At 44.9% G+C, this 25543-nt stretch overlaps 1 protein-coding gene across 1 annotated transcript in view; it reads right to left on the bottom strand.

The window, feature by feature from the left end:
- Positions 1 to 6: 6 nt before the first annotated feature.
- The window catches only part of LOC115464834 (nuclear receptor subfamily 2 group E member 1-like), a gene marked incomplete at its 3' end in the record, with an annotated part of 108506 nt that continues 82969 nt past the window's right edge, over positions 7 to 25543 (bottom strand). Inside the window, 3 exon segments of the mRNA XM_030195193.1 lie at positions 7 to 77; positions 80 to 126; positions 14192 to 14299. Coding sequence (XP_030051053.1) covers positions 7 to 77; positions 80 to 126; positions 14192 to 14299 — 226 coding nt within the window.

Here is a 25543-nt window from a genome sequence, read left to right as displayed (position 1 = left end):
TCTTGTAATTGGCACATTCCCAATGGTCTTTTTGAAAAATACTTCTTCTATTGTGGAGGGGCTGATAGAACGTAGGTTGGCAGAAGCAACAGGAGCTTTCCAAAGCGGCAGGGTTGGGTGGGGTACCTAAGGGAAAAGAAAGAGGCAATGATTCTTATCCTGAAAAGAATGAACTATTCCTTCCATATAACATGAATTGAGAGTGACATACACATGTTTTATCATAAACTGCATACCTGAAGTCACCCATACTCTTAGCTTATTCAGGGATTCTCATCACGTAATAATAGAAGTATCTACGCAGACTGAGAAGCTCATTAGTAACATAGCATTCTCCTCCTTTTCCCCCTTTCCTGTGTGTTCATTTGGGATGAAGACCCAGTCTTGCAAAACTTGCTCGCAGACCAAAACTTGATACATCGCTAACAGACAGTGACTTCCAATCATGAACCTCATAGATTATATCAGCCCATCTGTTAAAACACTGCACTTGTCCATGGAACCAGGTACAGCACGAGCAGCGATCTGAAGGTTTCCCTTCTGCCACCCTGGCGATCAGTACTAAGAGGTCTGAAAGGTAAAGCAGCTAACCAGAAAGAAGATGCGTCAGCTTTTCAGAGAGTAATCTGAGGGAGACAAAATATAAGAAGATCCTGAAAAGGAGAGCACTTTTTTTTTAAATATCTGGAGCGTACGAGGAGTGAGCGTTTGGAGCTGTGCAGGATTTTCTACACTCCTTATACTGAAGGGAAAGGGAAATGGGACTTGATATACCGCCTTTCTGAGGTTTTTGCAACTACATTCAAAGCGGTTTACATATATTCAGGTACTTATTTTTACCAGGGGCAATGGAGGGTTAAGTGACTTGCCCACAGTCAGAAGGAGCTGCAGTGGGAATCGAACTCAGTCCCCCAGGATCAAAGTCCACTGCACTATAGGAGGTGCTGATCTCCCATAACAAAACTGAGAGACAGACGCTGAAGGCCAGGGAAAGTCCTTAGGAACTGTGGTTTAATGCATATGCTCAGATTAAACATTAAGGGGTCAATATTCAGTGAGACTTAAATGGGAAGGAACAGCTCCTACCTGCAGTGGCGATCCTAGCCGGCATGACACCCGGGGCGGAGCGCCGATGCGCCCCCCCCCGGCGAAATGACACCCCCCCGGGTGCACACCGCTGGAGGGGGGATGCCGTGGCGCGCGCCTGTCAGCTGAGTTCGCTAACTTCGCTGCAGCTCCCTCTGCCCCGGCCAGAACAGGAAGTTACCTGTTCCGGGGCAGAGGGAGCTGCAGCGAAGTCAGCGAACTCAGCTGGCAGGCGCGCGGCGTGCACCCAGGGCGGACCGCCCCCACCGCCCCCCCTTGGTACGCCACTGCCTACCTGGATAAGTCCCACTGAGTTAGATATTCAGCGGAACTATCTGGACAGTTCTGGGGGTGGTCCAGGAGTGAAGATCAGGGTTGTTTATTTAACAAAATGTATAGCCTGCACATTGTAACATCTGAGCGGGTTACAATAAAGCCAACATAATCATGATCACAAACATCATTAAAACAAGTAGACATTACAATTATATAAAATTCTAAATAATAAAAAACTAGTCATGCAAATTTAAAAAAATGCAATCATTGCTGTAAATGCATTTAACTAGTGCAAAACAGTCAAAACTGTATAAACTCCCTGCTACCCAGAAAAGGCCTTCAATTACTTCCTAAACAAAGGCAAGGAACAAATTTGATGCCAAGACAGCGGACGTTAACAACAGAGTTAACCAGGTAGTGGTGATTTTCAGCACTTCTACCCAGTGAAGTTATCCAGATAGCGTCCAAAAACCACTGCTGTCCGGATAGTCACAGGCATCCACCTCAGTATCTGGGTATTTATTGGCAATCACTATCTGGATACTGCCACTGAATGCCTTGATTTTTGTGGCCACAGATGCTAACATTTAAAAACTAATGTTGACCACTCCGGGCTGAATATCAAGGGAGGATAAACATAGTTGAAAAGAGAATGCATATTAAAATTAAAACTTTAGGGACAATTCTGCTGAGTTAGAATGAAGCTTCCAGAAATATGGTTTTCCTTTCATGGTTCCCTTCAGAACCTATTCTAGTACAGCACAGGCAGAGTTATGGGGTGGGCCAGAGGGGCAGTGGCCTCACCAACATCTTGTCCAGCGCAGTATCAGCAACTAAGAAAGCAAAGATTGGTTTGTTTAGTCCCTCCAGCCAAAAGGATGTTCTGCTGTATCCATAGTACAATCTTATACTCAAACCAGTGGCAGGGAGAATGGCAGGTTATGTCCTTTGAGGTTCTACCTGGTCAATAATAAACACTGTAGACAGCGTTTGTTTTAAATAAGGGACACGACATTTAAGTTGTCCACGTATGTTCAGTGCCCTACTGGGTCAGATGATGCCCAGTATCCTGTTTCCAACAGTGGCCAATCCAGGTCACAGGTACCTGGCAGAAACCCAAATGTGGCAACATTCCATGCTACAAATCTCAGGGCAAGCAGTGGCTTCCCCATGTCTCTCGATAGCAGACTATGGAGTTTTCCTTCAAAAAACTGTCCAACCTTTTTTTAAATCCCAGATACGCTAACCGCTGTTACCACATCTTCCAACAAAGAGTTCCAGAGTTTAATTATTTGTTGAGTGAAAAAATATTTCCTCCTATTTGTTTAAAAGTATTTACATGAGGAATCCAAGATGGCGTCAAGTAAGAGGTTGAGTCCTGAGTCCCTCCGAGACTCTGAACCCCAGGCCAAGAATTTTTCTTATACACCCAACTTGAAGGGTGAGACTGCGGAGGTTTGCAGGCTGAGGTGTCGGGGGCCGAGACGAATCGTCCTGATACAGTCAGGCGTGGATAAAGGGGAAGAAGAGGAGAGGGAGCCAGTACCTCCATGTGGCAGGCGATTCGGTCCGGGGGGCCTGGCAGCGAGGTGCCGCCGTTGCAGCAGAGTTGGTGGGGTGGTCCTTGTGGGGCAGGAGCGGCGGACCGGTGAGTGGGACGGAGGTTGCAGCAGTGACGGAGTGGCGAGATGGCTGGGACCGTGGCGTGGTTGTGGGGTGCGGCGGACGGTGTCATCTGAGGGCCGCTGCGCTGTTGCAGAGAGTATCGGAGGATTGGGCGTGGAAGCGTTGGCGTCTTCCATGGCTGGGGCGGAGGCCCAACCAGGACGGCTGTGCGGAGAGAGGAGGAGAGGTGGCTTTTCAGCAGAGAGGCCAGCCAGGCCATTGTTGGGAGAGGAGCAGCAACTATATGGGAATTGAGTCCCGAGGTAGTGTAATTCTTAAAAGTATTTTTGTGTAACTTCCTTGAGTGTGCCCTAGTCTTTGTACTTTTGGAACGAGTAAAAAAAAATTGATTTGCTTCTACTCGTTCTACACCACTCAAGATTTTGTAGACCTCAATCATAACTCTCCTCTCATCCATCTCTTTTCCAAGCTGAAGAGCCCAAACCTCTTTAGCCTTTCCTCATACAAGAGGAGTTCCATCCCCTTTATCATTTTGGCTCTTCTTTGAACCTTTTCTAATTCCGTTATATCTTTTTTAGGTAGAACTGAATGCAATACTCGAGGTGCGGCCACACCATGGAGCGCATTATTTTGGTCTTAGTCACCATCCCTTCCTAACACCCTGCTAGCTTTTTTTTGGCTGCTGCCACAAACTGAGCAGAAGATTTCAGTGTATTATCTACAATGACACCTAGATCTTTTTTTGGGTGCTGACCCCCTAAGGTGGATATTAGCATCAGGTAACTATGTTTCGGATTATTGTTTCCAATGTGCATCACCTTGCATTTGTCCACATTAAGTTTCATCTGCCATTTGGATTCCCAGCCTTCCAATTTCCTAAGGTCTTCCTCAATATTTCAAAGTCTGCATGTGTTTTAACAACCTTTAATACTTTGTGTTATCTGCAAATTTAATCACCTCACTCGCCATTCTGATTTCCATATCATTTATAAATATATTAAATAGCACCGGCCCCAGTACTGATCCCTACGGCACTCCACCGTTCCCCCTCCTCCATTGAGAGAAATGACCATTTAACCTTACTCTCTGTTTCCTGTCCAATAACCAATCCCTAATCCACAAAGAAGATTGCTTCCTATCCCATGACTCTTGAATTTTCTCAGGAGTCTGTCATCAGGAACTTTATAAGAAGTTTTCTGAAAATCTAGATACACTACATCAACTGGCTCACCTTTATCCACATTATTCATGCCTTCAAAGAAAGGAAGCAAATTGGTGAGGCAAGACTTCCCGTGGCTGATCCCATGCTGACTCTTACATTAAACCATGTTTGTCCATGTGCTCCGTAATTTTGTTCTTTATAATAGTTCCACTATTTTTCCTGTCCTGATGTGAGACTTAGCAGTCTAATTTTCCAGATCACCCCTGAAACCCTTTTTAAAAATCAGCGTCACATTGGCCACCCTCCGATTTTCAGATACTATGGACAATTTTAACAACAGGTTACATATTACTAACAGCAGATCAGCAATTTTGCTTGAGTTCTTTGAGTACCTTTGGATGTATGCCATTTGGTCCAGGTGATTTACTACTCTTTAATTTGTCAATTTGGCTCAGTACATCTTCCAGGTTCACCGAGATTTCTTTCAGTTCCTCTGCATCATCACCCTTGAAAACCATTTCAAGTATAAGCAGATCTCTTAATCTTCTTCCGTAAAGACCAAAGCAAAGAATTGATTCAGTTTCTCCACTATGGCCTTGACCTCACTGAGTGCCCCTTTTGCTCCTTCATGATCTAATGGTCCCACTGATTTCCTTGCATGCTTTCTGCTTCTGACGTACCTGAAAAAGTTGTTACTGTGAGTTTTAGTCTCTGCGGCAAGTTTCCCTTCATATTCTCTTTTAGCCTTCTTTATTAATGCTTTCCATCTGATTTGCTAGTGCTTATGTTCATAGGCGCCCCGTATAAGAGGCTTGGGGAGGCTAAGCCTCCCCAGCCAAGCTGTGACCTTCCCCGCCTGCCTCCTCCCCACGTGTAGCAAAAACAAATTGTATTTTCCGTCGCTGCTCACTCCGCTCTGAGCCCGCCCTCAGCTCCCTGACAGCCCTCCATCCTGGCTCCCCCAAATAGATTTCTGAAAAATACGGCGCGTCGGAGGAGAAAGGAGGGGAAGACGACGTCACGCGAAAGCATCCAACGCTCGCGTGTGCAACCGAGAAAACCGGTAGGGGAGGAGGAGTGCTGACTGCACAACGTCATGCGCGTCGGCGCCTATGCGCATGCATCTGCTCCACCTTCCCACTTTCACACGCTGGCGCCGTGGCGGACGCAGTACCGCCTATGCGCATGTGCTTCCATCTTCCCGCTTGCACGCGGTGCCGCCAGTGCCTGAACAGGATGGAATGTTGCAGAAGATCGCCCGGTTTGTGGTTGATGCAGGGCAGCCAGCTGTTCGGCGGCGGTGCTTGGCCTTGGCTGTGTGAGGCTGTTATGAAGAAAGTGAGCTGTTCTTCTTTCTTCATTTTTGGCTGCTGGCTTGGCTGTAGCGGTAAGGTAAGAAGGGTCCAGGGACTTTGTGGGGCATGCTGTGTGAGATTATTAAAAATAAATGCGTGGGCCATCTGTAGAAAGTCTAAAGCTGTTCCAGGAGGATAAGCATTAGGCAGTGCCTTAAAAGGTTAATGTAATCTCCCTCTGACTGACTTAATAAAGTTTTTTAAATTTATTTGAAAGCTTCCCATATCTAGATTTAAATATTATGAAAAATAACAATTGAACATCATTAAAACAGCTTAAAATTATTATAGTTGGTAGAGACAGTAGTTATAATCTCTGTATTTTGTGCTAATTTTCTACTCTGTTCTATACAATACAGTTGGAGAAATTTCAGTGAGAATAACCTGTTTCTTGAACTTAACTGTTCATAGTGTCTGTAATCTGCCTTTGGGAAGCCTGGTGTTATACCTCTTGAAGGATCTACATATGGTCGTTAATAAAAGTAACTAATTGTGAACACTATCCTAAAAGAGTGTTTTGTGGCTCTACATGAGAATTATGATATTATGATCCCTTTTGTTGACGGTCTGCATTTTCCGTATGGGTGGTATATTGGTGTATTAGGTTCTGCCCAGTGTAATATTTATGGTACAGTAAGGTTCTGAGTGTGTTTTTGCACAACGTTGTGCATAGTGTTTTGCAGTTGAGCGATTGTGGTTAGTATATGCTTTGAGCAACAACTTTATTCTTTGACATATGATACATAGCTAATATCTAAATGTAATAAAAGGTATTAATTGTGATTGTTTTATTTTTACTCATTTTTTTCTGTGTGTTCAGACAATTATGGATGTAAGCCCTGCCCCTGCCCCTGGCCCCACCCCTAACCCCGCCCCTTTAGCCTCCCCAAACAGTTGGGCCACCAGCCTATGCTTATGTTGCTTCTTATTTTCTTCATTTGGGTCTTTTTTCCATTCTTTGAAGGACCATCTTTTGGCTGTAATGGCCTCTTTTACTTTTTTTTAATTTATTTTTTTATTTGTTACATTTGTATCCCACATTTTCCCACCTATTGTAGGCTCAATGTGGCTTACATAGTACCGGAGAGGCCTTTGCAGGCTCCGGTTGAACAAATACAGGGTGATGTTGTGGTAAGATCAAGTTCATGTGGCACAGCCACATTAGGGAATTGGAGAACGGAAGAGTTGTGTTATGTCCATTACGTGCTTTAGTTTGGTTGTGCTGCAGAGAACGGAAGAGTTGTGTTATGCCCATTACGTGCTTTAGTTTGGTTGTGTTGCAGAGAACGGAAGAGTTGTGTTATGTCCATTACGTGCTTTAGTTTGGTTGTGTTGCAGAGAACGGAAGAGTTGTGTTATGCCCATTACGTGCTTTAGTTTGGTTGTGTTGCAGAGAACGGAAGAGTTGTGTTATGCCCATTACGTGCTTTAGTTTGGTTGTGTTGCAGAAATTAGGTATTTAAGTAGGGTTTTACCTCCACCTTTTAACCATGCTGGCTGTTGTTTTCTCTTCTTTCCACTTTTGAAAATATGTGGAATGCATCTGGTCTGGGTTTCCAAGATGGTATTTTTAAATAATGTCCACACCTGATTTAAGTACATAAGTATTGCCATACTGGGACAGACCGAAGGTTCATAAAATCCAGCATCCTGTTTCCAACATTGGCCAATCCAGGTTACAACTACTTGGCAAAATCCCAAAACAGTACAATACATTTTATGCTGCTTATCCTAGAAATAAGCAGTGGACTTTCTCCAACTCCATTTTAATAATGGTTCATGGACTTTTCTTTTAGGAAACTATCCAAACCTTTTTTAAACCCCGCTAAGCTAACTGCTTTTACTACATCTCTGGCAAAGAATTCCAGAGTTTAATTACAGGTTGAATGAAGAAATATTTCTCTGATTCGTTTAAATTTACCACTTTGTATACTTTGTAGCTTCATTGCCCCTTAGTATTTTGGAAAGAGGACACAAGCGATTCATGTCTACTGTTCCACTCCACTCATTATTTTATAGACTTCTATCATATCTCCCCTCGTTTGTCTTTTCTCAGGCTGAAGAGTCATCGCCTCTTTAGCCTTTCCTCATAGGGAAGTCGTCCCATCCCCTTTTTCATTTTCATCGCAGTTCTCTGTACCTTTTCTAATTCCACTGTATCTCTTTTGAAATGCAGTGACCGGATTTGCACACAGTATTCAAGGTGCGGTTGCACCGTGGAGCGATACAAAGGCATTATAACGTCCTCATTTTTGTTTTCCGTTCCTTTCTAATAATACCTAACATTCTATTTGCTTTCTTAGCTGCCGTTTCACACTGAGCAGAGGGTTTCAATGTATCATCAACGATGACACTAGATCCCTTTCCTGGTCGGTGACTCCTAATGTGGAACCTTCCGTTAGTAGCTATAGTTCAGGTCCCTCTTCCCACATATATCACTTTGCACTTGCTCACATTAAACATCATCTGCCATTTAGACGCCCAGTCTCCCAGTCTCGTGAGGTCCTCTTGTCATTTTTCACAATTCTCTTGCGATTTAACGACTTTGAATAACTTTGTGTCATCAGCAATTTAATTACCTCACTAGTTACTCCCATCTCTAGATCATTTACAAATATGTTAAAAAGCAGCGGTCCCAGCGCAGACCCCTGGGGAACCCCCGAACTACCCTTCTCCATTGAGAATACTGACCATTTATCCCTACTCCCTTTTTCTATCTTTTAACCTAATCTAGCCTCAAGAGAATGGACCTGCTCTCTGAGAGGTAGGAGCTCTTTGCATCGTGCACACAGCTGCAGAAGTTATAAATTAAATCTCAGCGCGAAAACACATATCTAGAAAACAGCTTCCACTAGCAAATAAGGGCTTTTGAATATCAGGCCATAGATTTTTTTTTTTTAAAGGGAACAAAGAGTTTGCATTGTGGTAGATCTATTTTCTTTTCAGCTCAGATTGATCCAACCATTATATGGAAATCCCAGGGCCTGATTCACTGAGCCTTTTCCCATTTTTGCTTCCTGAACTTCTTTTGGGAGGACATGCCATGCATCCGTAACTCTTTCTGTGAAGACAGATTTCCTGGGGTTGTTTTTAATTCTAACCTTTTTGTAATCTGATATCTTGTCCTCTAATTCTAGAGCTTCTCTTCATATTGTGTGCAGTGCTGCGTATATCCTGCAGCGCTATAAAAATGATTATTACTACTACTAGTACAGTAATTTGGAAAAGGGTTGTTTGTACTGTAATACCTTTCAGTATTTAAGTCTATATCTTGAAATACAAATCAGTGCGTTCATCAACCTTTTCCTATACAAGCACACAGCTCTGGAATTCACTGCCACGTAACCTGAAATCGATCTATGAAATGACCAATTTCTGCAAACTCGAAAACTTATCTCCGACAAAATATCATAAAGAACAACACGCATAACTCTACTTTCTTTAAGATACCCAGGAATGTTCTTTAATGTCTTTGCTTTCACAGTATCATGCACCTAATGTCTATGGCCTTAACACTATCATGTATTTCACCATCATGTACCCAAAACTCGCTGTAAAACCAAATGTACATTCTCTTCTATTTCCAGTATCCACGATGAATGTAAGCCACATTGAGCCTGCAAAAAGGTGGGATACAAATGTAATAATATAATAATAATATCCCCAATGCCCTCTTTTTCTAGGTTATACATATTTAGGATCTCGAGTATCTTGTTTGTCTTCTGATAAAGACCCTTACCACTTGGTCACTTTGTTTTGTACAGATTCTGGCCTCTTTATATCCTTAGCAAGATACAGCCTCCAAAACTGAACAGAGTACTCCCAGTGAGGCCTCAACAGTGTCTTGTACAGGGGCATTATTACCATCTCCTTCCTCTATGCAGCCTTCTTCTGACTTTGATCACCCCTTGTCATGTTAGTTTGCTACTTTGAGATCCTCATCACTAACACCCTAAGATCTCTCCTGGTACTATGCACATCAGCCTCTCGCATCTAGAGCATACAACTGCCTTGGGCTTGTTCATTTCTTCACCCCAAATGCAACACTCTGCACTTTTTTGCATTAGAGGTTTCCTGCCATGATTAACTAGTCTTCTAGATTTGTAGATCACTTCTCATTTTGCCTACTTCCTCTAGGGTATACGCTCTGTTGCAGGTCTTTGTATGATCCTTGAAAAGGCAAATTATCCCTTCTAACCCTTAGGCAATATCGCTCACAAAGATACTGAACAGAATCGGGTCCAGGACCGAGCCCTGAGGAACTCCACTAATTACCTTTCTTCCAAATGCATGCCATTTATCACTACTCTCTGTTGTCCAGATTAAGTCGGTTGACTAACAGTTAAGTACCCTAGAACCCACCTCCAAGCCACTCTAATTATGATTCTATGAGGAATGGTATCGATCTTTTGCTGAAGTCCATGCACATCACATCCCGCTCTGTCTAGTGACCCAGTCAAAGAAATCAGATTTGTTTTGCATGATCTACTCTAGTAAAACCATGTTGCTACGGATCTTGAAACCCGCTGGACAGTAATTAGCTCATTATCATTCTTCAACAGTGTCTCCATTATTTTTCCCCCACTGAGGAGAGTCTACCAGCCTGTAGTTTCCCATCTCTTCTGTTACCACTTTTGTGAAGAGGAACCACATCTGTCTTTCTCCAGTCACATGGAATCTCTTCCATCTCCAGAGGTTTGTTACCACTTTTGTGAAGAGGAACCACATCTGCCTTCTCCAGTCCATGGAATCTCTTCATCTCCAGAGGTTTGTTACCACTTTTGTGAAGAGGAACCACATCTGCCTTCTCCAGCCACATGGAATCTCTTCCATCTCCAGAGGTTTGTTACCACTTTTGTGAAGAGGAACCACATCTGCCTTTCTCCAGTCACATGGAATCTCTTCCATCTCCAGGTTTGTTACCACTTTTGTGAAGAGGAACCACATCTGCCTTTCTCCAGTCACATGGAATCTCTTCCATCTCCGAGGTTTGTTACCACTTTTTGAAGAGGAACCACATCTGCTTTCTCCAGTCACATGGAATCTCTCCATCTCTAGAGGTTTGTTACCATTTTTGTGAAGAGGAACCAATCTGCCTTTCTCCAGTCCACATGGAATCTCTTCCCCTCCAGAGGTTTGTTACCACTTTTGTGAAGAGGAACACATCTGCCTTTCTCCAGTCACATGGAATCTCTTCCATCTGCAGAGGTTTGTTACCACTTTGTGAAGAGGAACCACATCTGCCTCTCTCCAGTCACATGGAATCTCATCTCCAGAGGTTTGTTACCACTTTTGTGAAGGAACCACATCTGCCTTTCTCCAGTCACATGGAATCTCTTCCATCTCCAGAGGTTTGTTACCACTTTTGTGAAGAGGAACCACATCGCCTTCTCCAGTCACATGGAACTCTTCCATCTCCAGAGGTTTGTTACCACTTTTGTGAAGAGGAACCACATCTGCCTTTCTCCAGTCACATGGAATCTCTTCCATCTGCAGAGGTGTTTACCACTTTGTGAAGAGGAACCACATCTGCCTTTCTCCAGTCACATGGAATCTCTTCCATCTCCAGAGGTTTGTTACCACTTTTGTGAAGAAACCACATTTTCTCCAGTCACATGGAATCTCTTCCCTCCAGAGGTTGTCAAGTATATCTTTCTAGGAGCTCTGTCAGAACCTCTCTGAGCTCATTCAGTTCCTGGATTTATTCCATCCGGCTCTGCAAGTTCTTCACAAAAATTGTCTTCCGTGAATGGTATTGTACCTATTTCATTTTGACATGCACTTTGCTAGTTATAATGGTCCCTCTTTTAGATTTATTTTTATTTATTTATTACATTTGTACCCCGCGCTTCCCACACATGGCAGGCTCAATGCGGCTTACATAGCAACAATATAAATAATCAAGTCGTAAGAAGATATACAGTTTGTGTTAACGCAAAACTATGGGGGTTAACGGAAAGTAAGTTAAACATAGGAGAATTGGGTTCAGAAGGAAAGGAGTGGGTCCTGGCGGGGGGGGTCCGCTGATATTCAGCTGAGACCTGCATAGGATCATCATGTGGGCCCTGGCTGAATATTGGCTGGGTCCTGTATAACGTTTTTTCTTTTTAAAGTCCCGTAATCCCCTCCCCAGCCGCTGACACTTGCACCGCCCCCCCGACCTATGTGATAGATCTGGTCATCAAGTGGGGCAACAGGGGCGTAGCCAGCCAGCAGATTTGGTGGGCCTAGGCAAATGGGTGGGCACCAAATGTCTCTCCCCCACCCCACCAAACAAAAAATATCAGCTGGTGGAAAATGCTTCTCTCCAGTCTCCACCTTGGTATCTGCAGCAGCATGTGCTGAAACTGAGCATGTGGAGGTGCCAGTATTGTAGAGAGCAGCATTTTCATTACCATGTGCTACTGTTGGATGGGCCTGAGCCCTAACTGGGTGGGCCATGGCCCACCGGCCCACCTGTGGCTAAGCCACTGCAACAGTGGCAGGAAAGAAGCCCACTCGCTCCTGCCCCTTGTGGCTGCCTTCAAAATGGCTGGCCATGACCTCTCAGAGTGTTAGATATAACTGGCACAGTCTCTCCCAGGATGGATGTAGATGTTTGGAGTGTGACATATATGCTGGTGGGAGGAGGGAGACAGGTGCAATTCACTTGGCATGGATGTACCTTTCAGAATCACCCGTTTGCCACAGAGCTGCCAAGGGGTCCTGATTTTGAGAGGGAGATTTAGTACCGCCTCATCCCCCCTCACTCCGACTTGGCTCTGCCATACTACCTCTTGGCTGTGCCTCCTGGAACACCTCAATCCCACGACCATTCCAGAAATTTTATACACCCGTGACAGAAGGGTGTAAAAGGGAGTGTTTCAGTTCACTCTATTGCACCCCCTATCCAGCATCTATTCCCCCCAGGGACATAACCATGAGGGGGGCCTTGGCCCTCCACTTGAGTTTAAGCCCACTCCAAAATTGTGGCACTGGTGAATCGCTGGCGGAGCTGCCCAAGCCCTTCTAGTTGAAGTCCACTGCATGAGCCTCTTACCGTGCTGTTGAGCATGCAGCAGTTGGCAGCGTGCTTCAGCCTCCGATACCGGCCCTCCTGCATATGCTCAGTTCAGGCACTTTGGAAAATGAAATAAGATGATACCTTTTACTGGTAGCCTAACACTCTTTTCAATGAAGCTTTCAGAAGCCAAAACCTCCTGCCTCAGGTCAGTCATGACAGTATACTCCTCTCCTGACCTGAGGAAGGAAGTATTGATCTCTGGCTAATCAAAAATATAAAAATCAGTCCAAGATAAGGTATCACCTTATTTTCTTTTTTTGTGGTTTATTGCATTTATTAACCTTTTATTAACACAGCTACCACATTACCTTTTCCTAAATTAAAAATAAAATTTTCTGTACCTTTCTTTTGTATGGCCATTTACTTTTTCAACTGTGTTGCTCCCAGTCTCTTGATTCTGCTTTCTTTCGTCTTCTCTTAACTCCCTTGCCAGGGTTTCCTGTCCATGTTGTCATTTTTCTGCCTCTCTGTCCAGATTTAATTCATTCTTACTATCCATTTTTAATTTCCCTCTTTTTACTTCATCTACCTACGGCTTTCATCACCTGTGTTCTCCCGTGCCCCTTCCTCTTCTCCTCTCTCACTAACTTTATCCTCTTCCCCCTTTTCATCCAGTATCTCCCGTCTCTCCCCAATCCTTCCAGTGTCTCTCCCTCTTTCCTCTGCATCCTCCATCCAGCATCTCCTCTTTCTCTCCTACCCTTCCATCCAGTTCTTCCCTCTTTCTCTCCTACCCTTCGATCCAGTCTCTCCCTCTTTTCTCTCCCCATCCTACCCTCTACCCTCTCCCAACCTTCCATCCAGTCCTTCCCTTTCTCTCCCCATCCTACCCATCTACCCTCCCCAATCCCTTCCATCCAGTCCTCTTCCCTCTTTCTCTCCCCATCCTACCCATCTACCCTCTCCCAATCCTTCCATCCAGTGTCTCCCTATCTCCCCTTCCTTCTAGCCAGTTCTCTCTCTACCCTTTTCCATTCAGCTTGTCCCCTCTCTCCCCATCCTTCCAGTGTCTTTTCTTTCTCTCCTTACCCTTCTATCCACATCTTCCCTCTTTCTCTCTCTGCACCTCTGTTCCATTCAGCCTCCTACTCTTCTTATTTTCTCCCCTCTGCTCTCCCAGCACCTCCTGCCTTCCTCTCCACTCCCTTCCCCCTTTCCTTGCCACACAGTGTTTCCTTCCACTGCTGCTTCTCCCGATGAGCAGCAGCAGCCATGGCAAAACAAGAAAAGCAAGCATGGGGCCACAGCAGCCTTCAGCATGCACTGTCGGCTCTGCCATCCTCTGCCCCTGCTGACGTCAATTTCCCGTTCCAGGGGCAGAGGAGCAGAGTCAACAGCGCATGCCTGAAGGCTGCTGCGGCCCTGCTTGCTTTTTCTTGTTTAGGCCACGGTCGCAGGTACTCATCAAGAGAAGCAGCGGAAGTGGGATCCCTTGGCGCGTGTGCCTCAGCGGGAGATGACCCGCTGAATGCGGGAGACTTGGCAGGTCTGGTGCCAAGGCGTAGGAGAGGGAAGTGTGAGGTGACTGGGGATGCAGCCCAGTCTCACCTATTGTAGATTTATCTCAAATCTAGACCCTTTATGGGGGGAAGGGGGGGGGGGGGGAGACAGACATTGGCTCACCTGGTGTGGATGTAACTGTTCAGAGTGAGTGAGCTTCATCCTGCTAGGGCCGAGATTGCACCAGCATTGCGGAAACTCCGTAGCTCTGACACCGCTGTGTGTTGGGCACTGGAAACAGAGCGGTTCAAGTTACTGGATCTGCTCCAGCAGTTCTAAGGGATTTAATACAGGAGGTGAGCTATGCAGAGAGTGGTAATTTTTAAACCATTCTTGTGTGTAAAATACTCTTATATAGTAGGCCCTGCCTAAAAGTGAGTGTGTTGCAACCAGCTCACACTTTTACAGGAGACAGGCACATGTGGTAGCGTTAGGACTGAGTGGGCAGAATTGCACCAACACTTCAACTCCATGGGCCTACTGAACACACTGCAAATGACCCTTCCTTGGACAGAGTACAGGAGCTTGGCACCCACAGAGCTGTTTATAAAAGCACACAAACTAGAAGCTCCCTTCTCCCTTGATTATAGGGCTCTGTTATAAAATTAACCCTAAGCTTTCACATCGCAATGACGTGGGTTGTTAAAGCAGCAATTCCAACTACGTTCTTTAAAACAGCAAATGGGATCTCCTCCGTCCCCTTTTAGTTTTATTCAGGTTACAGTGTGTAGGTTCCTTCCCCAGAGGACTTACAATCTGAGGACCTCATCATTTACAAGCTCTGTGAATGTGATTTTAAAGCAAGGTCTCATGATTTTCACTGGAACCCATTTACAAACTGTGTACTTAACTCAAAATAATGCAACTTAGGAAAGGTGGTGATATATCAAATATATATCAAATCTAAATCTACATATTTCCCTCAACTTTTCCTTCATAGGCACTCAATTGTGGAATGCTTTACCCAAATTAGTAAAAACAACGCAGAACTATCTACATTTCAGAAAGGTTTTTTTTTGTTGTTGTTACATTTGTACCCCGCACTTTCCCACTCTTGGCAGGCTCAATGAAGTCAACCCGTTCAAAAAGCTTATTCTCCAGGCTCAACATAATTAAGATTAACTTATAGTTTCAAATAATTCATGGTCACTAATACCTTATATTTTCTTTACTATCTTGTGTTTAACTGATACCAAATTGTCTATAATCTTACTGTTATACTGTATAATTGTACTTTTTGTACTGTAGCCCTAATGCAGTTTTGTGTAAGCCACATTGAGCCTACAACTAGTGGGAAAATGTGGGGTATAAATGTATTAAGTAAATAATTAAGTACCAATTAAACATTTAATAGGGTGCGAGGCAATGAAGCGTGAAGCTACTTGCCCAGAGTCACATCAATAGGTTGAAAAGATAAACCTTGCTTTCTCTACCTCACCACCTCTCCCTCCACTAGTCCATTCGCCTCTCTCTCCTTCCCCTCATTCCTCTTCCTCCTTTACTCCTTGCCTGAAGCTTACTATGAGGAAACTACAACTTTCTCCTTGCTTCCTCAAAATGTACCACCTGTTTCCTCTGATCCCATTCCCACCCACCTTCTTAATGCTCATCTCACCTGCTCTTATTTCCTTTTATACTGTCACATTCTCAACCTCTCAACTTCCACTGCGACTGTCCCTACTGCCTTTAAACATGCTGTGGTCACAACCTCTCCTTAAGAAGCTTCACTCGACCCTACTTGTCCCTCTAATTACCGACCTATCTCCCTCCTTCCCTTTCTCTCCAAATACTTGAGCGTGCTGTTCACCGCCGCTGCCTTGATTTTTTCTTCCTCAATGCTCTTCTTGACCCACTACAATCTGGTTTTCGCCTTCTCCACTCAACCGAAACTGCGCTTACTAAAGTCTCCAATGACCCTATTACTGGCTAAATCCAGAGGTCCTCTATTCCATCCTCATTCTTCTTGATCTTTCCGCTGCTTTTGACACTGTCGATCACAGCATACTCCTTGATACCCTGTCTTCACTTGGATTCCAGGGCTCTGTCCTTTCCTGGTTCTCTTCCTCCGCACCTTTAGTGTTCACTCTGGTGGATCCTCTTCTACTTCTATCCCTCTGCCTGTCGGCGTACCTCAGGGTTCTGTTCTTGGTCCCCTCCTCTTTTCTATCTACACTTCTTCCCTTGGTTCATTAATCTCATCCCATGGCTTTTCCTACCATCTCTATGCTGATGACTCCCAAATCTACCTTTTCTACCCCTGATATCTCACCTTGCATCCAAACCAAAGTTTCAGCGTGCTTGTCTGACATTGCTGTCTGGATGTCTCAATGCCACCTGAAATTAAATATGACCAAAACCGAGCTTCTCATTTTCCCCCCCAAACCCACCTCCCCGCTCCCCCCGTTTTCTATTTCTGTTGATGGCTCTTCTATTCTCCCTGTCTCCTCAGCTCGAAACTATGGGGGTCATCTTTGACTCTTCTCTCTCCTTCCTCTGCTCATAACCAGCAGATTGCCAAGACCTGTCGTTTCTTTCTTTACAACATCCATAAAATCGCCCCTTTCTTTCAGAGCACTCTACCAAAACCCTCATCCACACCCTTGTCACCTCTCGTTTAGACTACTGCAATCTGCTTTTTGCTGGCCTCCCACTTAGTCACCTCTCCCCTCTCCAGTCGGTTCAAAACTCTGCTGCCCGTCTCATCTTCCGCCAGGGTCGCTTTACTCATACTACCCCTCTCCTCAAGACCCTTCACTGGCTCCATATCCGTTTTCGCATTCTGTTCAAACTTCTTCTACTAACCTATAAATGTACTCATTCTGCTGCTCCCTAGTATCTCTCCACACTCGTCCTTCCTACACCCCTTCCCGTGCACTCCGCTCCATGGATAAATCCTTCTTATCTGTTCCCTTCTCCACTACTGCTAACTCCAGACTTCGCGCCTTCTGTCTCACTGCACCCTACACCTGGAATAAACTTCCTGAGCCCCTACGTCTTGCCCCATCCTTGGCCACCTTTAAATCTAGACTGAAAGCCCACCTCTTTAACATTGCTTTTGACTCGTAACCACTTGTAACCACTCGCCTCCACCTACCCTCCTCTCTTTCCTTCCCGTTCACATTAATTGATTTGATTTGCTTACTTATTTATTTTTGTCTATTAGATTGTAAGCTCATTGAGCAGGGGACTGTCTTTCTTCTATGTTTGTGCAGCGCTGCGTATGCCTTGTAGCGCTATAGAAATGCTAAATAGTAGTAGTAGAAGTGGGATTTGCCTGCTGTTCTAGCCACTAGGCCAACCCTCCTCTGACTTGTCCTGTAAGTAGCTTCTAAGTTTCCTTTTGGTCTTACCCCTTGGTCTCCTTTCCTTTTCCCTATTAGATTTAAAAAAAAAAAATTTTTTTTTTCAAGAAAGAGCTTTGCATCCCTCTTTTCTGATATCGCCTTCTTTTTTGAAAAATCCCCAACAAGCAACTTTTTGACAAAAGAACCTTTAGAACAAAAGGTTGTCTGGGTTTAAGAGACAGCAGCTCTGGACTACCATAAAGGAAGGTCTTCCCAGAAAGAGAGGTGAATACACAGAATGGTCTCTTGGGGGGGAAGGAGAGAGGGTAGCTGCCAAATTACTCAGTTCCAGAAGGGAGACGTTTTGGCCAATTCTCATTTTGAACTTATATTCCAAAGCAGTGTGGGACTTGTAGTCCCTGATTCCTACCTTTGAAATAGAGCTGCAGGTCCCATAATGCACCATGAAAAGATTGTCAGAAGAAACAAGGAAGCCATGATACAAATCCCATCTCTCCTACTGATGATTTTATTTTTTGTTACATTTGTACCCGCGCTTTCCCACTCATGGCAGGCTCATGCGACTTACATGGGGCAATGGAGGGTTAAGTGACTTGCCCAGAGTCACAAGGAGCTGCCTGTGCCTGAAGTGGGAACCGAACTCAATTCCTCAGGACCAAAGTCCACCACCCTAACCACTAGGCCACTCTTCCACTGTTGCTACTATCTGAGATTCCACTAGCAACATTCCATGTAGAAGTCGGCCCTTGCAGATCACCAATGTGGCCACGCAGGCTTCTGCTTCTGTGAGTCTGACGTCCTGCACGTATGTGCAGGACGTCAGACTCACAGAAACAGAAGCCTGCGCAGCCTTCTACATGCAACATTCCATGTAGAATGTCCAATAGTAGCAACATTCCACGTAGAATCTCCAATAGTATCTGTTTTATTTTTGTTACATTTGTACCCTGCGCTTTCCCACTCATGGCAGGCTCAATGCGAACTTACATGGGGCAAATGGAGGGTTAAGTGACTTGCCCAGAGTCACAAGGAGCTGCCTGTGCCTGAAGTGGGAATCGAACCCAGTTCCCCAGGACCAAAGTCCACCACTCTAACCACTAGGCCACTATGATGTTTGTGAGTGTAGGGAAATCACTTTATCTCCCTTATCCAGAGGTATTTACCTAGACTGGAAGATCTTCGGGGTTGGGACTCATCACACAGTGCCGATACATATTTAGCATTTCCTCTAAGGTACTTTTCAGTTCTTCATGCTTCACAAGTTCTGAGGGGGATCCAAACAGCAGCACCCTGTCCGTAGTACCTGAAGATTGGAGGGTGGCCAATGTGACGCCGATTTTTAAAAAGGTTCTAGGGGTGATCTGGGAAATTATAGACCGGTAAAGCCTGACGGTGCTGGGCAAAATAGTGGAAACTATTATAAAGAATAAAATTATAGAACACGTAGATTAATGGGACAGAGGCAGCATGGGTTCAGCCGAGGGAAGTCTTGCCTCACTAAATATGCTTCATTTCTTTGAAGGCGTGAATAAACATGTGGATAAAGGTGAGCCAGTTGATGTAGTGTATCTAGATTTTCAGAAAGCTTTTGATAAAAGTTTCTCATGAGAGACTCCTGAGATAATTAAGGAGTCATGGGATAGGAGGCAAAGTTCTGAAGTGGATTAGGAATTGGGTACTGGACAGAAAACAGTGGGTAGGATTCAGTAGTCATTTCTCTCAATGGAGGAGGGTGAACAGTGGAATGCCACTGGGACTGGTACTATTTAACTTATTTATAAATGATATGAAAATTGGAACAATGAGTGAGGTGATCAAATTTGCAGATGATACAAAACTATTCAAGGTTGTTAAAACACATGTGGATTGTGAAATATTAAGGAAGACCTTAGGAAATTGGAAGACAGGGCATCCAAATAGCAGATTAGATTTAATGTGGACAAATGCATGGTGAAGCATATTGGAAAGAATAATCTGAATCACAGTTACCTGATGCTAGGGTCCACCTTGGGGGGTCAGCACTCAAGAAAAGATCTGTGTCGTTGTAGATAATACGCTGAAATCTTCTGCTCAGTGTGCAGCGGTGGCCAAAAAAGCAAACAGGATGCTTGGAATTATTAGGAAAGGGATGCTGAATAAAACCAAAAACACTATAATGCCTTTGTATTGCTCCATGGTGCATCCGCACCTTGAGTATTGTGCTCAGTTCTGGTCGCCGTATCTCAAAAAAGATATAGCGGAATTGGAACAGGTTCAAAGAAGAGCAACCAAAATGATTAATGGGATGGAACTCCTCTCGTATGAGGAAAGGCTAAAGAGGTTAGGGCTCTTCAGCTTAGAAAAGAGATGAATGAGGGGCGATATGAGTGAGGTCTACAAAATCCTGAGTTGTGTAGAATGAGTAGAAGTAAATCCATTTTTTATTCGTTCCAGAAGTACAAAGACTAGGGGACACTTGAAGTTACATGGAAATACTTTTAAAACAAATAGGGCAAAATATTTTTTCACTCAACGAATAGTTAAGCTGTGGATCTCTTTGCTGGAGGAGGTAGTAACAGCAGTTAGCGTATCTGGGTTTAAAAAAAGGTTTGGACAAATTCCTGGAGGAAAAGTCCATAGTCTGCTATTGAGATAGACATGGGAAGCAACTGGGATTTGTAGTATGGAGTGTTGCCGTTATTTGGGTTTCTGCCAGGTACTTGTGACCTGGCTTGGCCACTGTTTAGAAAACAGGATACTGGGTTAAATGGACCATTGGTCTGACCCAGTATGGCCTACTCTTATGTTCTCATGTTGTTCAATTTCATACCAGTCTTAAGAACATAAAAGTTGCCATATTGGGACAGATTGAAGGTCCATTAAGTCTAGTGTCCTGTTTCCAACAGTGGCCAATCCAGGTCACAAGTACCTGGCAAGATCCCAAAACAAAAAACTAGATTTTATGCAGGTTATCCTAGAAATAAGCAGTGGATTTTCTCAAGTCCATCCTAATGATCCCTTATGGACTTTTAGGAAATTATCCAAACCTTTTTAAAACCCTGCTAAGCTAATTGCTGAACTGGACTGGGAGATCAGAGCATAAAGAAATCTTTGGACATGAGTTCAAAGCTTATGAACCTGAGCAAATCACTTAATCTCCCTGTGCTTCAGTTCTAATCCCCAGTCCTCTTACCGTGTGCTTTTGACAGGACCTGACTGAAAAGACGATGGGTTTTCTTGGCCATATAGGGGGCAATTCTATAAATAGGTAGTAGAAGGTAGGTGCCCAAATTACGTGTGCTGTGCGCCTTTCCTGAAAGAGCACTACGCGTGTTCTTACAGAACGCTAACCTAAGTCAACATCCACTTGCCTATATTTAGGAATACCCACTTATGCCATGCCAATAGATGGCATAAATGTTTGCACTGCAATATGTAAATGTTGGATATGCCCAGGGTCACTGCTGCTGGGCCCCCAGTAGAGCAAGGAGGCCAGTGCCCACGGTACTGCGGCAGCGCAGCCTATGGAAATCGCTGCCATCTTTTGGGAAAAAAAAGGTAAACGTGGAGAATAGAGAATGACATGAGGATAAAATTTGTCTCTGTCTCCACCCCATCCCCGCAGGCTCTGCCCCCGCTCCATCCCCATGGGCTCTGTCTTCATCTGCAGAAGCCTCAAACAATTATGATTTTATATTTAAATTTTTTTTATTAAAGTATAAAAAGGAACAATATGCTGAGCAACTGTTGTGTATAAATTGCAAATAGAAAACAATAGTAACAGTGATCAGCTATAAAAAAAAACCCTCCCACCACCACTGCCCTCTACCCTTCCAACCCCAACAATAGCTGACTTCTACTACCCCAAGGAATCCTAATCCACCCTGTTAAAATGTCCAGGGGTGCAAAATACAACCCGTGAGGGGAGAAATATGCCCTATGAAGCACTTATGATTTTTTAATCTACTACTACTACTTATCATTTCTAAAGCGCTACTAGACGTACGCAGCGCTGTACACTTGAATCTGCGGATGAATAAGAAGTCATCAACAATCTCAGGATTCAATCTAGCTCTCCTGTCTTCCACTGTCCTTCCTGGAATAGAAGTTGTCTTCTTAGAAGATGTGCTGGTGGCAGGAAGTACAGGATCTTCCCCCCCCCCCCCCCCCCCCCCCCCACTCCAATGCAAATTTTGCTAGCTCCGGCCAGTATGTTTGCTTGTTTATCCAAAAAATAAAAATATTGTCATCTGCATCAATCAAACATAAATAGTCCCCATCCCCGCGGGATCTGTCCCTGCCCCGTTCCCATGGGCTCTGTCCCCGTCCCTGAGGTTACCTCGGGTCATTCTCTAGCGGAGAAGAGGGAGATGCCAGACCAGGCAGGGGCAGCATCTCATCCCTGGCTTGGGTGGCAGATTGCCTTGGGCCACCCCTGCTCGATGCTATTCTATAAAGGGTAATTTGGGATAAGCAATGTTTATAGAATAACCAGTGGCGTACCAAGGGGGGGCGGTGGGGTGGTCCGCCCCGGGTGCATGCCGCTGGGGGGTGCCGCGGTGCGCGCCTGCTGTGAGAGTTCGCTAACTTCTCTCGTTCGCTGCAGCTCCCTCTGCCCCAGAACAAGTTACTTCCTGTTCCGGGGCAGAGGGAGCTGCAGCGAACGAGCAAAGTTAGTAAACTCGCAGCAGGCGCGCGCTGCGGCAACCCCCCCCCCCCAGCGGCATGCACCCGGGGGGGGGGGCTCTTTCGCGGGGGGGGCTCTTTCATGGAGGGGGTCTTTCTCTGGGGGGGGGCACTGCACCCGGGGGGGGGGGCGCCGCCCCGGGTGTCCGCCCCCCACTGAGAATAACATTTTGCCGATCTCGGTGCTCAGCTTTGGGAATGAGGACTTACGCTAGCTGAAACCCAGTGTAAGTCCTGGTGTGTAACTTGGTCATGGATCCCACTGTTCTGTAACACTACATCCATATGCAACTGACCTCATCCATGCTCCCCACATGGCCACGCCCCTTTTGAGTTAAATGTGATCCAATTTAGGTGCCTATTGTTATAGAACAGCACATAGACAGATCATAATGAGTGCTAATGGAGTAATTGTTAGCTCCTTATTTTGGATGCCGATCTGGAATCCAAGCCCAATTTTGGGCGACCTTTATAAAATCCCGAGGTAAGTGAGCTGCGTACTAAAATAATGCAGTGCCGCTGAGCACGTAGCTAGCGCTAGCAGTCGCACAGGCACAGCTAACGTTCTGTAACTTACACGCAGAATTTGCGCCAGACTATAGGTGACCTGATAGGGGTGACATGATACAGACGTTCAAATATTTGAAAGGTATTAATCCGCAAACAAACCTTTTCTGGAGACGGGAAGGTGGTAGAAGTAGAGGATATGAATTGAGGTTGAAGGGGGGCAGACTCAGGACTAATGTCAGGAAGTATTTTTTCACGGAGAGGGTGGTGGATATGTGGAATGCCCTCCCGCGGGAGGTGGTGGAGATGAAAACAGTAATGGAATTCAAACGTGCGTGGGATAAACACAAAGGAATCCTGATTAGAAGGACTGAATCTACAGAATCTTAGTGGAGATTGGGTGGCGACGCCGGTATTTGGAGAATAAAACTGGTGCAGGGCGCACTTCTATGGTCTGTGCCCTGAGAAAGGCAAGGAGAAATCAAACTCTGGTATACATATAAAGTATCACATACCATGTAAATGAGTTTATCTTGTTGGGTAGACTGGATGGACCGTTCAGGTCTTTATCTGCCGTCATTTACTATGTTACTATGACCTGGTATAGAATGAGAGGGGAGGGCTTAATTTTGTAAACAATTTGAGCATGTGGAGCAGTAGATATTAGGGAGAATGGAACAGGATCATAACTTAGCACTGAATGTAGTGTAGGTACTTCTACCACATATAACACGCACAAAATGACTCCTCCCCCAAAGCCAGTGTAATATCGTGCCGTACCTTTCAGGGAGGTTATTTTAGACAGGCACATCCTGTAGGTGTGTATGTATGCCTATGTGCCTGTGGTGCTGGCTGGGGCCGTCCTTTGAAATTCACTGGTACTGTCCGGATAGTGCTGTGGCTGTCTGTGGGGCAGAGTGGCAAATGATCCACATAGCAGTGATATCCAGATAACTTAGGACTGCATTTTATCTGGCTTATTATCCTGATCGTGGCATTGGATATCTCTGGGTAATACCGCGGGCCACTGCTGTGCATTGATATTCACTGCTGGCCATTATTCAGATATCGCAGGGGTGGGAAACAGTGGCGTAGCTAGGTGGGGCGCCAGAAGAGCGGCCGCTCCCCCAAACAGAGTTCTGCAAGCACCTATTTTTTTCTTGCCGTGTTTCACTGAAAATGTGTGCCGTCAGAAGTCTGCTCTCGCACTGTTTTCGCGTCCCCTGTGCCGTCAGCCTGGCTCCGCTTATGGTGGGCAACCTTGGTCTCAGAGGGTCACAACCCAGTTGGGTTTTCAAGATGTCCGCAACGCAAATGCATGAGAGCTATTTGCATACAACGGAAGCAGTTATTGCAAATCAATTTTTGTGCTTTATGCGTTGCGGACATCTTGAAAACCCAGCTGGGTTGTGACCCTCAAAAACCTGAGATTTGGGACGGGAATATCCACAAAATTTCTAACCGCTGGGCCCACCTTTCAAAAAAAACAAAACATTCCAGCTGTGTGGTGACTGAATATTGACCTGTATGTTAGTAAATTAGCCTCCTTGAAAGACAATTTTACAACCTACAGGTAAATAGTTTTCCCTCTACAGTTACTAATGAGATTTCAAGAACAGAAGTGTACGTTGTCATTCCATTTTGACAATTGCAGCAGGGAATTCATGTGCTTTGGCATGCACACATTTTCTGTGTTCATTAACATGCATACATATGTATTTGCAAAAGTGTATGCATGGCTGAAAGCACAATCCCATCCCTGGGAACATATGTGTATAAGTTTGTACACATCAGATGTGTATTTTATAAACATGTCTTTCAGTGCATAAAGAAGTGTGTTTTATTTTTTTTATTACATTTGTACCCCGTGCTTTCCCACTCATGGCAGGTTCAATGCAGCTTACATATTGTATACAGGTACTTATTTGTACCTGGGGCAATGGAGGGTTAAGTGAGTCACAAGGAGCTGCCTGTGCCTGAAGTGGGAATCGAACCCAGTTTGTCAGGACCAAAGTCCACCACTCTAACCACTAGGCCACTCCTCCACTATTGCTACTATTTGAGATTCTACATGGAATGTTGCTATTCCACTAGCGCAACATTCCATGTAGAAGTCGGCCCTTGCAGATCACCAATGTGGCCGCGCAGGCTCTGCTTCTGTGAGTCTGACAGAAACAGAAGCCTGCACAGCCTTCTACATGGAATGTTGCTAGTGGAATAGCAACATTCCATGTAGAATCTCCAATAGTAGCAACATTCCATGTAGAACCTCCAATAGTAGCAACGTTCCATGTAGAATCTCAAAGAGTAGCAACATTCCATGTAGAATCTCCAATAGTATCTATTTTATTTTTGTTACATTTGTACCCTGCGCTTTCCCACTCATGGCAGGCTCAATGCGGCTTACATGGGGCAATGGAGGGTTAAGTGACTTGCCCAGAGTCACAAGGAGCTGCCTGTGCCTGAAGTGGGAATCAAACTCAGTTCCTCAGTTCCCCAGGACCAAAGTCCACCACCCTAACCACTAGGCCACATTTAGAAATAGAAACTGTTGAATTGATTTGCACTTTTCTGACTACTGACAAGCATGACCTATGACCTACAAGGCTAAAGCTATTTATTTATTTATTTTTTATTTATTTGTACCCCACATTTTCCCACCTTTTTGCAGGCTCAATGTGGCTTACAGTGTATGGAAATGAGAGCGTCTTTTTCTGATTACCTTGCCTGATCACCCTGCCTAATTTTTTTTTCTTACATTTGTACCCCGCGCTTTCCCACTCATAGCAGGTTCAATGCGGCTTACATATTATATACAGGTCCTTATTTGTACCTGGGGCAATGGAGGGTTAAGTGACTTGCCCAAAGTCACAAGGAGCTGCCTGTGCCTGCAGTGGGAATCGAACCCAGTTCCCCAGGACCAAAGTCCACCACTAGGCCACTCCTCCACTCCAATTGTTTTATTGCCTAATTAGTTTATTGTCTAATTGCTCTTTCA

The sequence above is a fragment of the Microcaecilia unicolor genome, chromosome 3 (genome assembly GCF_901765095.1).
Source record: "Microcaecilia unicolor chromosome 3, aMicUni1.1, whole genome shotgun sequence".
NCBI lineage: Eukaryota > Metazoa > Chordata > Amphibia > Gymnophiona > Siphonopidae > Microcaecilia > Microcaecilia unicolor.
The sequence above is the reverse complement of the archived record's forward strand: the minus strand, read 5'-3'. Positions and strand labels throughout refer to the sequence as shown.